This window comes from Podarcis muralis, chromosome 4 (assembly GCF_964188315.1).
Source record: "Podarcis muralis chromosome 4, rPodMur119.hap1.1, whole genome shotgun sequence".
Lineage (NCBI taxonomy): Eukaryota > Metazoa > Chordata > Lepidosauria > Squamata > Lacertidae > Podarcis > Podarcis muralis.
This window is the reverse complement of record NC_135658.1, coordinates 10,743,261-10,758,504: the sequence shown is the minus strand read 5'-3', so window position 1 is coordinate 10,758,504 and position 15,244 is coordinate 10,743,261. Positions and strand designations below refer to the sequence as shown.

General features: G+C 45.3%; 1 protein-coding gene across 3 annotated transcripts in view; it reads left to right on the top strand.

Moving 5' to 3' along the window:
* GDPD4 (glycerophosphodiester phosphodiesterase domain containing 4) overlaps positions 1-15,244 on the top strand; it is a 40,647-nt gene that overhangs the window by 8,303 nt on the left and 17,100 nt on the right. For 2 of the 3 annotated variants that reach the window (XM_077926925.1, XM_077926924.1), the window contains exons 4-9: positions 5,298-5,391; positions 6,807-6,866; positions 8,464-8,562; positions 9,337-9,430; positions 11,855-12,004; positions 13,549-13,627. In XM_077926925.1, coding sequence (XP_077783051.1) covers positions 5,298-5,391; positions 6,807-6,866; positions 8,464-8,562; positions 9,337-9,430; positions 11,855-12,004; positions 13,549-13,627 — 576 coding nt within the window. The remainder of the gene's footprint in view (positions 1-5,297; positions 5,392-6,806; positions 6,867-8,463; positions 8,563-9,336; positions 9,431-11,854; positions 12,005-13,548; positions 13,628-15,244) is intronic. The other variant, XM_077926926.1, reaches the window with a different exon arrangement.

The window sequence follows — 15,244 nt, the reverse complement described above, 5'->3', positions numbered from 1 at the left end:
GCGATAGCAATGCAAAGCCTCCGAAGCGCAGAGGGAGCGCTCCTTCCGCGCTCTAGAGGCTTCACATTGCTTTCGCTGAAGCCTGGACAGCGAGAGGGGTCGGTGCGCACCAACCCCTCTCGCTCTCTAGGCTTCAGGGATAGCTGCCTGAAGCCTTCAGAGCGCAACACGAGTTCACGCTGCGCTCCGCAGGCTTTGGGTTCCTTTTGCTGAAGTCAGGAGAGCAAGACTCTCCTGGCTTCAGCAGAGAGGGAGAGCTGCACAGCGCCCCTTCAGCCAAGCGGGAGGAGAAATGGAAGGGGCTCCATTTCTCCTGCCGCTTCGCTGAAGGGGCGCTGAGCAGAGAGGGGGAGATTTTTTTTTCTTGTTCTCCCCCTCTAAAACAAGGTGCGTCCTATGGTCCGGTGCGTCCTATAGAACGAAAAATACGGTACATAAATACCCGCAGGATTCACATTGCCATTGTTTTTCAAAAATAGGACATGGACCATGGGAATGAAGCCCGTGGAACGGTGGTGTTCTGCAGACCGCAATCTGGGAGCCCCTGGTCTAGGATAATGTCAGGGACTGGACTGAGGAAGAATAGTGGAGACCTCCTTATCGGATTACACCAGGGTGTCCATGCAGCCCCCGAGATGAGACAAACCTCTCCGGGCATCTTTCTGAGGTTGCGCAGCTCCTGTTTGTCCATAAATCATCGGTCCCACCCCACTCCAGCGACACATAGCAAATGCCTACGCGCTTGCACACTCAGCAGAGTTTAGCAGAAACAAAGTGGAGACTGGTGTGCTCATTCTAAGCTTTTATTAAGCACTATATACAGGACAAGGGACGTGGGTGGCGCTGTGGGTTAAACCACAGCGCCTAGGACTTGCCGATCAGAAGGTTGGCAGTTCGAATCCCCGCAACGGGGTGAGCACCCGTTGCTCAGTCCCTCTCCTGCCAACCTAGCAGTTTGAAAGCACATCAAAGTGCAAGTAGATAAATAGGTACCACTCCGGCGGGAAGGTAAATGGTGTTTCCATGCACTGCTCTGGTTTGCCAGAAGCAGCTTGGTCATGCTGGTCACATGACCCAGAAACTGTACACCAGCTCCCTCGGCCAATAAAGCAAGATGAGCGCCGCAATCCCAGAGTCTGCCACGACTGGACCTAATGGTCAGGGGCCCCTTTACCTTTACCTATATGCAGGACAAAGTGATCATGGCGTCCTCTCACTTCAGTTCCGAGACAGAACAGAAAGGAAAAAGTACAAAAACACATCAGAGCGGAAGAGATAAGGCTAGCTTCTGTTCTCAGCTTTGCCAAGCCTAGAAAGTAAACACGGACATGTGATATAAAATAAAAGACTCCATCAGGCAAGGTCACCTTCCACCTGCCTTGCCCCAATCTCTGCTTCTCAGTGTGTATTGTATTGTTTTATGTTCTGTGGCTTGCCGTTGTTTTATTGATTATAGTTTATATATTATTGTAACTGTTGAGTGGATTTCTGTTTAACTTTTATATGCTGATATTATTATTTTATACTATTCTAATGATTGTTGAACGTTACTTTTTTGACGGAGGTTGCCTATTTTAAAGTTATGTTTTATTATCACATTTTTGTATTGCATTAGATTGTTATAAGATGTACATTTTTTGTTTGTTCAGCTTGTAAACCCCCTTGAGTATTGTAAGATAGAAAGGCGGTATACAAATGATGATGATGATGATGATGATGATGATGAGAACCATCACACATCAGCAACGGAGGAGTGAAATGCTTACACTCCTCCTGAACCTTCCTGAGAAGAGGAGGACAGTGTGGATTTACAACAGTGGTTCGCAGAAGGCTGCAGAGGGGAGAAGCTGAGAAATATTGGGAGGGGGCAGGAGGAATAAGGTGCACCAGGGAAGAGACAGCTGACAGACTCAGTGTCTTTGGAAAGCATTCCTGATGCCCTCCCTCCCAGGACCCGATGGGCATTGAGAGTAGGAGAACAGAAAGCTCAGATCAGCCGACGCTGGGATGACATAGAATAGGAGAGATGGAGGGGGTGGGACTTTACTCGGAGCAACCCCATTATCCAAGAGAGATGGCATTTCTATCTCTCTGTCCCTGATGTTGGGAAAGATGGAGGGCACAAGGAGAAGGGGACGACAGAGGACGAGATGGTTGGACAGTGTTCTGGAAGCTACCAGCATGAGTTTGACCAAACTGCGGGAGGCAGTGGAAGACAGGAGGGCCTGGAGTGCTCTGGTCCAGGTGGTCATGAAGAGTCGGACACGACTAAACAACTAAACAATAAGAAGAAGAACTCTTCTTGTTTAACTACTTCTTGGCTGGCGCCATGGGAGGGGTGAAGCCTGACAGATAATGATTTTTATACAGTGGGGCCCCGCAAGACGAATGCCTCGCAAGACGGAAAACCCGCTAGACGAAAGGGTTTTCCGTTTTGGAGGTGCTTCGCAAAACGAATTTCCTATGGGCTTGCTTCGCAAGATGAAAATGTCTTGCGAGTTCCTGCAGGGTTTTTCCCCTCCCCCCCTTTCCTCAAGCTGCTAAGCCGCTTATCAGCTGATCCGCTAAGCCGCTTAACAGCTGATCCGCTAAGCCGCTTAACAGCTGATCGCTAAGCCGCTTAACAGCTGATCGCTAAGCCGCTTATCAGCTGATCAGCTAAGCCGCTTAGCAGCTGATCGCTAAGCCGCTTAACAGCTGATCGCTAAGCCGCTTAACAGCTGATCCGCTAAGCCGCCAAGCCGCTTATCAGCTGATCCGCTAAGCCCGCTAAGCCCGCTAAGCCGCTAATAGCGCTAATCCGCCAAACCGCTAATGGGCTTGCTTCGCAAGACGAAAAAACCGCAAGACGAAGAGACTAGCGGAACGGATTCTTTTCGTCTTGCGAGGCACCACTGTACTGAAACCCAGGGATTCCTTACTGAGAAATGCAGTAATGGTAGGCAACCCTTTCTGAAATCCAACTTCTTCTTGCCCGTCTTCCTTCTGCAACCCACAGGCCCCATCGCCCCCATAAGGAATGGCCAGGCAGGTACCGGAGCCAAAATGCCTGCGAGGCACAACCGGCCCTACTATTAGATTAGATTAGATAATTTATTATGGGCAAAGACCGGCTCACATAACATAACACAATAAAAACAGCGTTCATAAAATATAAAATATACAATATAAAATATACAATCGGAGCAGATTGCAGCAATAGCTCATGAGTTAAAATTGAAATATATACATACACCCATATAGCTGAGATTTGGGCTACCATAAAAAATTGACCCTGAGGCACTCCAAAGGGCAACTTCAGCATTTCCCTAGTAAGCTATTTTATTCTAGAGGATGACCTGTGCCTACAAATCTGGGCGCAGAATCTGGCTACCAGCCAGGTCGTTTTATGATCTTTGCCTAAGAGGAGAAAATTAAGTTTAGACTTGTCTGAAAGACTGGCGAGCCTTTTCAGCAAAGGATCAATTGTGTCTCTACGAATCTCAGCATAAAAAGGACATCTAAAAATATATATGTTTGAGGCTTCCTATTTCCTCTAATGGGCAGGCGCAAAGTCTCTGCGCTTATGGGACCCTTCTATAGGAGCCTTCCAGAACCGGTGAGGGCAAGGCTGAGCTTCTTGTTGAGTTGTGGGTGAACATATCAGACGACACAGCGATTCTTCAAACAGCTCTTGTTTATTCACAGGCCAGAACAGAACTGAACTGAAGGGTTCAGCCAACCTGCTTATATAGAGCTCTACTACAACGCAACTGTAACACTTTCTGTAACTATCCAGTCACTGAACGTCACTTTCAATCCCTTATTTGCATATGTGGACCTGAGTGAAAACTATCTACAGTATCCCCCTGCTGGCCCAGGGTGAGAATGTCAGCACATAACACTTCTAGCAAGAGTAAAAGCCCAACTCGCATTTCTGGATGTAAGGAAATAGAGATATGCAGCTGGAGCGGCTACGTATCTCCCGTTTTCTATGATTTTATAATCGGGGACCCTTGTACAGTCCTGTTGTCTCTCTATGTCCATGAGGCCCTACTATTAGGCGAAGTGAGATGATAGCCTTGGGTGGCAGGTTCAGGAGGGCAGGCTCCCAGCAGTTCCTACGCCCTGCCCCCTGACCAGTCCCTTCTGCTGGAGTACAGAGATGTGTCTACCACATATCCTGGAAGATTGAGGAAGGACAAAAGTGCATAGTTAAATTATGGGATTTACTCACATGAGAAGCAGTGATGGCCAACAACTTGGGCGGCTTCAAAAGAGGATTAGACAAATTCACGGCTATCATTTGGCATTATGTTATGATGATTTCCCACTACTCTCCCTTCATTGGGAAGGATTGCAGCTTATTGGTAGAAAACCTCTTTTGCATTCAGAAGGTCTCAGTTTCGATCCTCACATCTCTAAGTAGAGCTCTGTGTCTGATTTCCAGGAGAACTGCTTCCAGCCTGTGTAGACAATATTGAACTAGATGGACCATTGCTCTGATTCAATATAAGGCAGCTGTTTATGTTCTTCTCCTGCTTAAATGTTTGGACTCTCCATGGGGACATGGCTGTCATTGTAGCCTTATTAGACTTTACTGATTGGTGGGCTCTGCGTAGCTCCCGGACGGGAGGAAGGAAGTCAAATGACACCGAGGGTTGGTTCAGAGAAAGAGTTCTTTATTTCTGCTCCCCGGAGCAGCAGAAAGGCACTTGCGTGGTCAGTCCACAGCAAGTCCAAAGAAATGAGAAATTTCATGCAGTATATATATATCCTCCAGGCACCCTCTCCCCCCTTCCCCAGGAATCCAGACACGTCAGCTTGCACAGGTTGACATCACAGATGTTCCTGCTCTGTGCCTCTTAACCATAAAAGGATTTTCCTTCCTGTACTCCTGACCATAAAAGGGTATTCCTGTTCCTATACTCTGTCTTGGAGCAAGAGGTCACCAACTCTAAGAACACACTCTGGCGCTGTTCCCGCACTAGGTCTGTGCGTCAGAGTGTGGTCAGGATGTAAGATAAGACCCAGAGGCGTCATCCCTACTCCACTGGAACAGCCAAGGTCATCCATTGCCGTGACTGATAAAGGAGAGAGCTGTTTATACAGCTGTGTTCTTGTTATGCATTTGCTCAACAGCTCAAGTTAATGCATTTTAGAAATGCTCCCTTGGAGAAAGAAGAAAAAGGGGTTTTGGGGTCCCGGTTCAAACTGACTGCACAGAAACCCATTCCTTCATCATGACGAGCCCCTGCCTTTCAAGATTTAGAACCCTGGGTCTTCCTATACGTAACGAGTTTGCATCGCACTTTTAGGTACAATTATGGGAACTTGGGCTTCTGGTTTCACTGGTCTGCCGTCTTCCTGATCCTCGCTGCCGTCGTTTTCACCTATCTCTTGTTATTACTGGTAAGCACAACTTTATTTTGATTAAAGGCTTCCCCAGGGGATGGTTCAGGTTGGCAGCCAAGTCTCCACTTAGGTGCAGCACTGAGGCTGTAAAAGCTCTGGGAGGGGACCATATCTGTGGAGACTGGAGTCATGGGCCATGTGGGTGGCATAATGTGCACATCGCTTGTAGAAAGTGTTGGGTTCAACACCCAACGTCCCTTGATTTGTTTTAGCAGATTTGCCCCCTGCCTTTGAACCCAAAGATATATGGAGATATTTGATAGCAGTATTGGAACAGGAATAGACTCTTTGAGAGACCCTTGAGAGCTGCTGCTATTCTGAACAGACCTGGGGTCTCCAACATGGTGCCCATGAGCCACAGGGCACCCTCAGACACCCTCTGCAAAGCCCACCAAGGCCTCCCATTCATCCCAATTTTTGAAGCTTTGGTGGGGAGTTTGCCTGTTTGGGGTGTGTGTGTTTCTGAGCATCACCTGACTTTCTCCTGTGAAACAGATATTCGGTGGTGCCCATGAGAGTTCCTTAGATTTCCAAATGTGTCTCCGGAGCCATAAAAAGTTGGCGATCACTGGAGCGAACAGTTGTGGACTAGACGGACTCATCTTCATATACTCAGCATATCAAATGATCTTCTGATAGGCTCGATTCCCATTTTATGTAGCTTTGTGCTTTTCTAACTGCCCTGTGATCTTTGGATGACGGGCAATCAATGAATTTAATCGAAATCCATACCCCCTCCTTTCGTAATCCTCATAGAACTCTAGCCCAATGGTTGCCATTAGATTCTGAATTGATTTTAGAATGAATTGATTTTAGAATGTATTTCAATTAATAGATTGTGATTTTATGTAAACTGTGTTACTTTTACTGTTGTTAGCCGCTCTGAGCCTGGCTTTGGCTGGAGAGGGCGGGATATAAATAAAATTTTATTATTATTATTATTATTATTATTATTATTATTATTATTATTATTACTCCCATCATTGAAATCAACCAGGCTCCAGGGCTCTGAGTTGTGGGTACAGTGGTACCTCGCAAGACGAATGCCTCGCAAGACGGAAAACTCGCTAGACGAAAGGGTTTTTTGTTTTTTGAGCTGCTTCGCAAGACGATTTTCCCTATGGGCTTGCTTTGCAAGACGGAAACGTCTTGCAAGTTTGTTTCCTTTTTCTTAACACCGTTAATACAGTTGCGACTTGACTTCGAGGAGCAACTCATAGCACGTGGTGTGGTAGCCTTTTTTGAGGTTTTTGAAGACTTTGGTGATTTTTGAAGCTTTTCCAAAACTTTTCCGACACCGTGCTTCGCAAGACGAAAAGAATCGCAAGACGACAAAACTCGCGGAACGAATTTATTTCGTCTTGCGAGGCACCACTGTACGACTAAGAACCTTCCTGCCAATGTTTCCACAGATTATAGCGGTGTGTCTGATATCAGAGAGGCAGCGGTTGTATCTGCACTGGAGTCACAAGGTAAATCGTTTAACCTGCTGCCCTTCCTTGTAATAAAACGATTTCAGGCCCAAGTCTCTGTGTAGGAACCAGATCACCCTCTCAACTAGTGCCATAAGAGTAGCTGAGACTGGCAAGGGCACCAGCGGCAGAGCAACTGTGTCAAATCATGCTTGAGCTCTGCTGGTTCAGGCTAAAGCCCCACCCAGTCCAGCGTCCTCTCCTTAAAGTGGCCAAACAGATGTCTCAACGCACAGCGTACAAGCAAGACTTGGGCACAACATCATTTCCCCCACTTGGAGTGCCCAGCGACTGGGCATACTGCCTCCGATAACAGCTTGATTGGTTGATTGTATTCCTCGCTGCGAGAAGTGAGGTTACAGGGAACCAGGCAGAGGGCCTTCTCGGTGGTGGCGCCCGCCCTGTGGAACGCCCTCCCAGCAGATGTCAAGGAAATAAACAACTATTTTACTTTTAAAAGACAACTGCTTAGGGAAGTTTTTAATGTCTGACGCTGTATTGTTTTCAATATTTCTTTATTCCCCCCCCCTTAAAAACTAAGTGCGCCCTATAGTCCGGTGCGCCCTATAGAGAGAAAAATACGGTATTTTCTAAAGACTGGAGTAAATTTGTAAAATATTTAAAAGACCACTGTAAACAGTTACAATCTTTGGCAGGGAAATAAACAACTATTTTACTTTTAAAAGACAACTGCTTAGGGAAGTTTTTAATGTCTGACGCTGTATTGTTTTCAATATTTCTTTATTCCCCCCCTTAAAAACTAAGTGCGCCCTATAGTCTGGTGCGCCCAATAGAGAAAAAAATACGGTATTTTCTAAAGACTGGAGTAAATTTGTAAAATATTTAAAAGACCACTGTAAACAGTTACAATCTTTGGCAGGGATGTAATGACACTTGTAATGTGGAATTATTTATGATGATTATGGTTATTAAACAAATGGTTAAGGGTAAAAGATGCAGCAATCTTATATTTAAATAATGGAACCCATGGAAGGAGGGAAGGAGGTCTGATGGTTCAAAGGAACCTTGTACTTTAATGTTTGAAATGGATATGTTAAAATATATAAAATTATGAAAATCCAATAAAAAAAATATTTTTTTAAAAAAGAAAGTGAGTGAGGTCCTAGCCAAAGAGGCTTGGCAACTTAAGTGGACAGAATATGCACAGCTAGGAGACTTAACATATAGAACAAGACAACAAGAAGAAAATACGTGCAGAGAAGATTAAGGAAACGTTTATTGAATATATGGGAAATAATTGTGTACAGCTGAAAACGCTGGCAGCATTAAGATAAATTCAACAGTGTAAATAAGTTTTGATGGATGCAATAAAGGAATACTGAGTGGTATAGTTTTTGTAAAATATGCAGGGATTTTTGATATGTAAAATGAACCATAGGAAGAAAAGAAGTCACTGATATCTTAAGGATGTAAAAATGAGTACTTTAAACTGTAAAACAGAACATTCAATAGAAATTATATATTTTTAAATTTATTTTTAATATATTTTATATTATATTTTTATATTATATATTTATATTTTAATATATTTTTTTAAACGGGGGGAGAAATTGCTTTTAATGCTTGATTCCCTTAGATCGCGACGGTGTTGGCTCTGGGTTTCTCCTGCTTTGCCTTTGCCATGGTAACGCTTCTCTGGACCGCGCAGTGGAGCATCTTCTACCTGTCCTTTCAGGTGAGGAAACCGCTAGGCTTTATCTTAATGCTGCTTTATCTCCATGCTGCCAGCGTTTTCAGCTGTACACAATTCTTCCCCGTATATTCAATAAACCTTTCCCATTCTTCTCTAAACGTATGTTCTCCTTGTTCTCTTATTCTATATGTTAAGTCTGTGACTTGCGTATATTCTGTCGGCTTAAGTTGCCATTCTTCTTTAGCTGGGACCTTGCTAGTTTTCCATTTTTGTGTGTGTGTTTTTAAAGAGTTATGTGTCAATTTGTTGTTTAGTAGTGTCTGACTCTTTGTGACCCCATGGACCAGAGCACGCCAGGCACTCCTGTCTTCCACTGCCTCCTGCAGCTTGGTCAAACTCATGTTGTTAGCTTTGAGAACACTGTCCAACCATCTCGTCCTCTGTCGTCCCCTTCTCCTTGTGCCCTCCATCTTTCCCAACATCAGGGTCTTTTCCAGGGTGTCTTCTCTTCTCATGAGGTGGCCAAAGTATTGGAGCCTCAGCTTCAGGATCTGTCCTTCCAGTGAGTACTCAGGGCTGATTTCCTTCAGAATGGAGAGGTTTGATCTTCTTGCAGTCCATGGGACTCTCCAGAGTCTCCTCCAGCACCATAATTCAAAAGCATCAATTCTTCGGCAATCAGCCTTCTTTATGGTCCAGCTCTCACTTCCATACATCACTACTGGGAAAACCATGGCTTTAACTATACGGACCTTTGTTGGCAAGGTGATGTCTCTGCCCCAAGCGCCTCATGGGGACACTTTATCTTCCCAACAGGTCACAGCTCCCTTCCTCCACATGGTTGCCGTATTCATCATGGTCCTCCTGGCATGGCCAGTGGCTCTTCATTTCTTCTGGACAGACAACAAAGGTACAATGAGCTCTGGTTGCTAAGATGAACATCTCTTTGCAGATAGGGGCTGGGGCTCTTGCTCCTGGGGGAAAGCGTCTGACTTCAGCGGGGTCCTTGGCATGGGTCTGCTGATGGGCCCCCCACAACCACAAAGTTTTCTTGCATGCCCCTCCTCCCCAGTCTCCAAGTGGCACAAGATCCGAGGGGTTCCAGGTACTTCCCAAAAGTTTGGTTTTCTTGGAATGAGAGTCAGCGGAAACGGTGGTGTCTTTAAGATGTATGGTTTATTTACACATACCGTATTTTTCGCTCTATAAGACGCACTTTTTCCCTCCTAAAAAGTAAGGGGGCCACTTAAAAGTAAGCATGGCTCTCACTCTCTGGCTTCTGCCTGCAGCCTGTTTTCTGCTCTCAGCTCACACACAACTGCTTGGGCAACTGTCCCTCTAGATACCAGCTGGGTGAGGTGGGGGAAAGACTCCTCACGGGGTCCCTGCCATGGGAGCATATTTACCCAGTGCTTTACCAGTTGCACTGGCTCCCGGTGAAGTATCAGGTCAGGTTTAAGGTGCTGGTTTTGACCTTTAAAGCCCTTTGTGGCTTAGGGCCCTCGTATTTATGGGACCGACTCTCCTGGTATGCCCCGCAGTGGACCTTAAGGTCCATGAATAACCATAGTTTAGAGGTCCTGGGCCATAAGCAAGTCAGATTATCCTCCACCAGGGCCAGGGCCTTTTCAGTGATGGCTCCGACCTGGTGGAACGCTCTGTCCCATGAGACCAGGGCCCTGCAGGATTAAACTTCCTTCCGCAGGGCCTGTAAAACAGAGCTACTCTGCCTGGCTTTCAATTTGAACTTAGCCTGATCTTTTATTCCCCTTCCTTCCCTCCCCCTCCCCCTTTTTAGGAAGATTACCTACTCTGGGATCCCACAGCTAATTCTCCCCTGGTCTCCTCGCTGGCCCAGATAGGACTAATTTAGCCAGCTAGCCCTGGTGATCATCTAATGTTTATTGGATGGATTTCCCCCCTAAATTGATTTTTGAATTCACAATTTATTGTTATTCATGTTTTATATTGTATTTTATGCTATTTTTTTGTTGCAACAATTAAGTGTTTTAAATTTGTTGTTAGCCACCCTGAGCCCAGTTTTCTGAAGGGTAGGGTATAAATAAATTATTATTATTATTATTATTATTATTATTATTATTATTATTATTATTATTATTATTTGCCCCAAAGGACCCCATCACTTCTTTTGTTATGCAAATGATGGCCGTTCTCTTGCAAAGAAACTTGCCTGACTAGTTGAAGGATGGAATCCTCCATTAGAATTTAACGCTTGCTTGCTTCAGGACCAAAGGGACTCAGGCATCATACAGACTAGCCCCACAAAGTCGCCCCCACAGTGCCGTGGGACCACCCTCTAGAGTGGGGGGTGGGTGGGTCTGACTTTTCATAGCAAGTGGGCCTCAAGAGGACTTCGACATGGGACCTGTCAGAAAGGCACCAACTTTCAAACTGTGTGTTTTGAGAGAGAATCCACTAACAACCTGTATTTCTAGTTACAGGTAGGTAGCCGTGTTGGTCTGCCATAGACGAAACAAAATAATAATAATAATAATAATAATAATAATAATAATAATAATAATAATAATTCCTTCCAGTGGCACCTTAGAGACCAACTAAGTTTGTTATTGGTATGAGCTTTCGTGTGTGCTACTGCTCATGCCAATAACAAACTTTGTTGGTCTCGGTCCGTATAGTTAAAACTATGGTTTTCCCAGTAGTGATGTATGGAAGTGGGAGCTGGACCATAAAGAAGGCTGATCGCCGAAGAATTGATGCTTTTGAACTATGGTGCTGGAGGAGACTCTGGAGAGTCCCATGGACTGCAAGAAGATCAAACCTATCCATTCTGAAGGAAATCAGCCCTGAGTGCTCACTGGAAGGACAGATCCTGAAGCTGAGGCTCCAAGACTTTGGCCACCTCATGAGAAGAGAAGACTCCCTGGAGAAGACCCTGATGTTGGGAACGATGGAGGGCACAAGGAGAAGGGGACGACAGAGGACGAGATGGTTGGACAGTGTTCTCGAAGCTACCAACATGAGTTTGACCAAACTGCAGAAGGCAGTGGCAGACAGGAGTGCCTGTCGTGCTCTGGTCCATGGGGTCACGAAGAGTCGGACACTACTAAACGACTAAACAACAACAAAGTGCTACTGGAAGGAAAAGAAAATGGTTTAGAAATGTGGGGTTTCGTGCTGGTTTATTTTTATTTTTATTTAATTGCATATTAGGGCAAAGAAATAAAGGAAAATGGACTTGTGGGTGAGAAACATGACATGACCCAGACCAGCAAATACTTATTCATTCCTACTTGGACTTGTCCCCCTTCCCATTCAGCATAGCAAAGACCATGACTATTCCTGTTTCGTTCAGTTCTGCAGGTATTGATTATTTCCCCCTACTTGGCCATCCTCCTCTGCCTCCTCTTCATACCCCTGGGGTTCCATTCTCCCTGTATTATGGAGAAGGGGGCGCTGGGTCCCAAGCCGCACCTGATTGGCCACAGAGGAGCACCAATGGTAGGTTGAGTTGGAAGGCGGGGGGGACGACGGGACATCAGAATAACTTGATGCCATTACGCTTCATCCTCTTTCGCATAGTTGGTTTGTTTTTAACCTTTAAAAAAATCAAAACCATTTTTCTCGCCTGATGAAGACCTCCTTTGCCACCATTTAATAACAATAAGTAAGTAAGTAAGTAAGTAGGTAAGTAAGTAAGTAAGTAAGTTAGTTAGTTATTATTTATACCCTGCCCATCTGGTTTCCCCAGCCACTCTGGGCGGTTTCCAACAAAACACTAAAATACAATAACCTATTAAACATTAAAAGCTTCCCTAGACAGGGCTGCCTTCAGATGTCTTCCAAAAGTTTGGTAGATATTTTTCTCTTTGACATCTGGTGGGAGGGTGTTCCACAGGGCGGGTGCCACTACCGAGAAGGCCCTCTGCCTGGTTCCCTGTAACTTGGCTTCTCGCAGTGAGGGAACCACCAGAAGGCCCTCGGAGCTGGACCTCGGTGTCCAGGCTGAACGATGGGGGTGGAGACGCTCCTTCAGGTATCCTGGACGTTTCTGTTGGTCATACTCAACTAGGGACTTCGGACAGCAGTCAACATGTGCACCGTTATACAATACACAAGACCGTTGTGGCGAATATTTGCACAGTGCCTGGGTGAGAGAACCTTTTCAGCTCGAGGGCCACATTTAATTCAGGTTAGCTTTCCAGGGGCCACATGCCACGAGTGGACAAGGCCAGAGGCAGAAAGAAGAAGTGAATTTTACAAGTGTGCAGTTGTCTTGTTTCTCCATGCAATCCCATAGCTCTATCCAGGCCAGTCAGAAGCATTCTCAGAATTCATTTTTAAGAAAGAATGGGAAATATTTGTAATTTATCTTTTTCTTCAAAAAATGTATTGATTTTTCCAAAATTTTAACCAACCAACCAACCAACCAACCAACCAACCAACCAACCAAACAAACATCATAACTAAACTTGGTCTAACCTTAGTAACATTGTTAAATGACTCCCTCAAATTCCCTTGTCTGAATTTCATGATATATCATTGTAACGGTTTTCCAAGATAAAATCTCATAAAATTTACTTAATCCTCTTAACATCTTTATCTCTTTTCATCTTCACTTTAAACATGTTGTTCTATACTTTCAGAAATTTAAATTTTATTTATAATTTATTTAAGAGACCACTGTAAGCAAATGGAAACATTGGCAGGATTTTAACAACACTGGTAAATGTAACAAATACGTTGGATAATATGGAGAGATATTAAAATATTGATGGTGAAATAAGATGCAGTTGGAAAAGATGACAATTGGACCCATAGAGAGGATGGAGGGAAGTCTAGAGATTCAGAGGAATCTCTAAATCTGAGTGTGTATTTGATACTGTTAAAATGTCACACTTGTAAAATCAAATAAAAGTTATTTACCAATAATAAAAAAAAGCATTCTCAGAGTTCCTTTCCAGGAAATGCTCAAGGAGGTTGCAAAACAGGAATTGGGGCTGTTTGCCCATCCGTCATGTCTTCCTCTCTCATTTATATAACAGGTAGCTCCCGAAAATACAGAGATGTCGTTCAGAAAAACTGCCGCTTACGGTGCTATTGGCTTTGAGACGGATGTCAAAATTAGGTGAGCTTCTGGAACACAGCTTCCCAGATGGGGTCAATCTTTTTTTTCCATACGTGCTCTGCTGTCTTAAGGGATCGTTACTGCCTGCTGTGTTTAAACCATCCCTTTTAACACACAAACTGTCGCTGGCCTCTTGGTGCTGCTGTAAGAACCTCCTGGGTCAGGCCAGTGGCCAGTGCCGGATTTACGTAGAAGCTAAACAAGCTATAGGTTAGGGCCCCACTCCCTTGGGGGCCCCCAAAAAAATTAAAGAGGAAAAAACGGGCTGTACATTTCCAAAATATAAGATAAAAAAACCAAATAAATTAAAGCTACATACAGCAACAGTGCAGGCTCCTTTGATGTAAGTCATGGGCCCCGCCCGCTAGTCTGCTCCCTCAAATATCAATGGTTTCAGGCCGGCGGTTCGAATCCCCGCAATCGGGGTAAGCTCCCGTTGCTCTGTCCCAGCTCCTGCCTGCCTAGCAGTTCGAAAGCACACCAGTGCAAGTAGATAAATAGGTACCGCTCCAGCAGGAAGGTAAATGGCGTTTCCGTGCGCTCTGGTTTCCGTCATTTTGTCCTGTTGCACCAGAAGTGGTTTAGTCCTGCTGGCCATGTGACTCGGAAAGCTGTCTGTGGACAAATGCCGGCTCCCTTGGCCTGAAAGCGAGATGAGCGCCACAACCCTATAGTTGCCCTTGACTGAACCGTCCAGGGATCTTTTACCTATCTTACCTTTACCTCTCACAGGGTGTGTGAGAAGCCCACAAGCAGGGCATGAGCTCAACAGGACTCTGCCCACCTGCGATTCGCAGAGACTGCTATTCAGAGACATAATTCCTCTGACAGTGGAGTCAGAACATAGCCATGGTTGCTAGTAGCCGTCCAAATAAATCACTGAATGACTTCAGTGAGAGCCAGTGTGGTGTAGTGGTTAAGAGCAGTAGACTCGTAATCTGGGGAACCGAGTTCGCTTCCCCGCTCCTCCACATGCAGCTGCTGGGTAACCTTGGGCTAGTCACACTTCTTTGAAGTCTCTCAGCCCCACTCACCTCACAGAGTGTTTGTTGTGGGGGAGGAAGGGAAAGGAGAATGTTAGCCGCTTTGAGACTCCTTCAGATAGTGATAAAGCGGGATATCAAATCCAAACTCCTCCTCCTCTTCTTCCACCAGAGCAATAGAGCTTTCCTCTCACCTGCTGTTCCTCATATCATTCCTCAAACCAGATCTCCTCTGAAAGGTAACAGGTGGCCAGGGTGGGGTGGCGACCCAGACAACCCAGAGCAGATTTGGTGCTGTGGAGTATGTAAAATGACACATGAAATACATGCCACACATTTAAAGCACCTGGCTTCCTGTAAAGTATTCTGGGAACTATTGTCTGTTACAGGTTCTGGGGATTTTGAGCAGTAAAGTACAGACCCCACAATCCTTTGTGGGAAGGCGATTGCTTTAAATGTATGTTGTGCATGCAGCCAAAGTAAATAATCTTTTTTCTGGTGTGTGTGTATGTAGCTCCACTACGGTTTCCCACTCTCCCCTGAGAACTGGAGCTGGGGAGATTATGTGACACATCTCAGCTGTTCTCAGGCAGCCTCGCGAATGGCCTACCTAAGACCCCAAGCGTGACGCGCG